The sequence below is a fragment of the Propithecus coquereli genome, unplaced genomic scaffold, assembly GCF_000956105.1.
Source record: "Propithecus coquereli isolate 6110/MARCELLA unplaced genomic scaffold, Pcoq_1.0 Scaffold42, whole genome shotgun sequence".
NCBI classification, from domain to species: Eukaryota; Metazoa; Chordata; class Mammalia; order Primates; family Indriidae; genus Propithecus; species Propithecus coquereli.
In genome coordinates this window covers 1,466,440-1,467,113 of record NW_012149952.1, presented here as the reverse complement: position 1 = coordinate 1,467,113, position 674 = coordinate 1,466,440, and the positions used below count along the sequence as shown (strand labels likewise).

The 674-nt window shown below is 48.4% G+C and overlaps 1 protein-coding gene across 1 annotated transcript in view; it reads right to left on the bottom strand.

The window, feature by feature from the left end:
* Window positions 1-468, bottom strand: part of ZNF227 (zinc finger protein 227) — a 6,789-nt gene extending 6,321 nt beyond the window's left edge. The window contains exon 1 of the mRNA XM_012653290.1: window positions 348-468. Coding sequence (XP_012508744.1) covers window positions 348-381 — 34 coding nt within the window. The 5' untranslated portion in view covers window positions 382-468. The remainder of the gene's footprint in view (window positions 1-347) is intronic.
* Between the last annotated feature and the right edge of the window lie 206 nt (window positions 469-674).

Below are 674 nucleotides of genomic sequence, written 5' to 3'. Positions count from 1 at the left end.
TGGGGGCTGACCTGTGCATTGTAGGGAAGTTAGCAGCATCCCTGGCGACTACCCACTAGATGCCAAAAGCACCTCTCCCCCAGTTGTGACAACCAACTGTCTCCAGACATTGCCAAATGTCCTCTGGGGACAAAATCACCCCTGATTGAGAACCAGTGATTTAAAAGGACGGAATTCTGCCTGAGCAGAAAGACCAGAAAAATCTATCCCTGTTATCCCAGGGATTAGAACAACTTTTATCTTCAAGAGCAGGGAACCATTTCGAAGGGTCCAAAGCACTAAACAACTGAGCACACGGGGACTCTCAAAGGAGTTGAAGTTAAGTGTCAGATGGTGCCTGTCCTCACCCACGGCAACCAGGTTCTTGAAATTCTCCACCATCACATCTCGGTACAGCTTCCTCTGGGCAGGGTCCAGCAGCCCCAGCTCCTCCCTGGTGAAGACCACAGCCACGTCCTTGAATGTCACTGACTCCTACAATATCAAGCACATGTAACCTCAATCCTACAACCAACCTCCATTGAAAGAAGGGCAGGAGAGTGGCAATGTAGCTCAGTGGTAGAGCGTATGCTTTGCATGTATGAGGCCCTGGGTTCAAACCCCACTCATTAAAAAAAAAAAAAGGGCAGCATCAAGGATAAAGACCCTTACAAACCAAATGTTACAGATTCTGA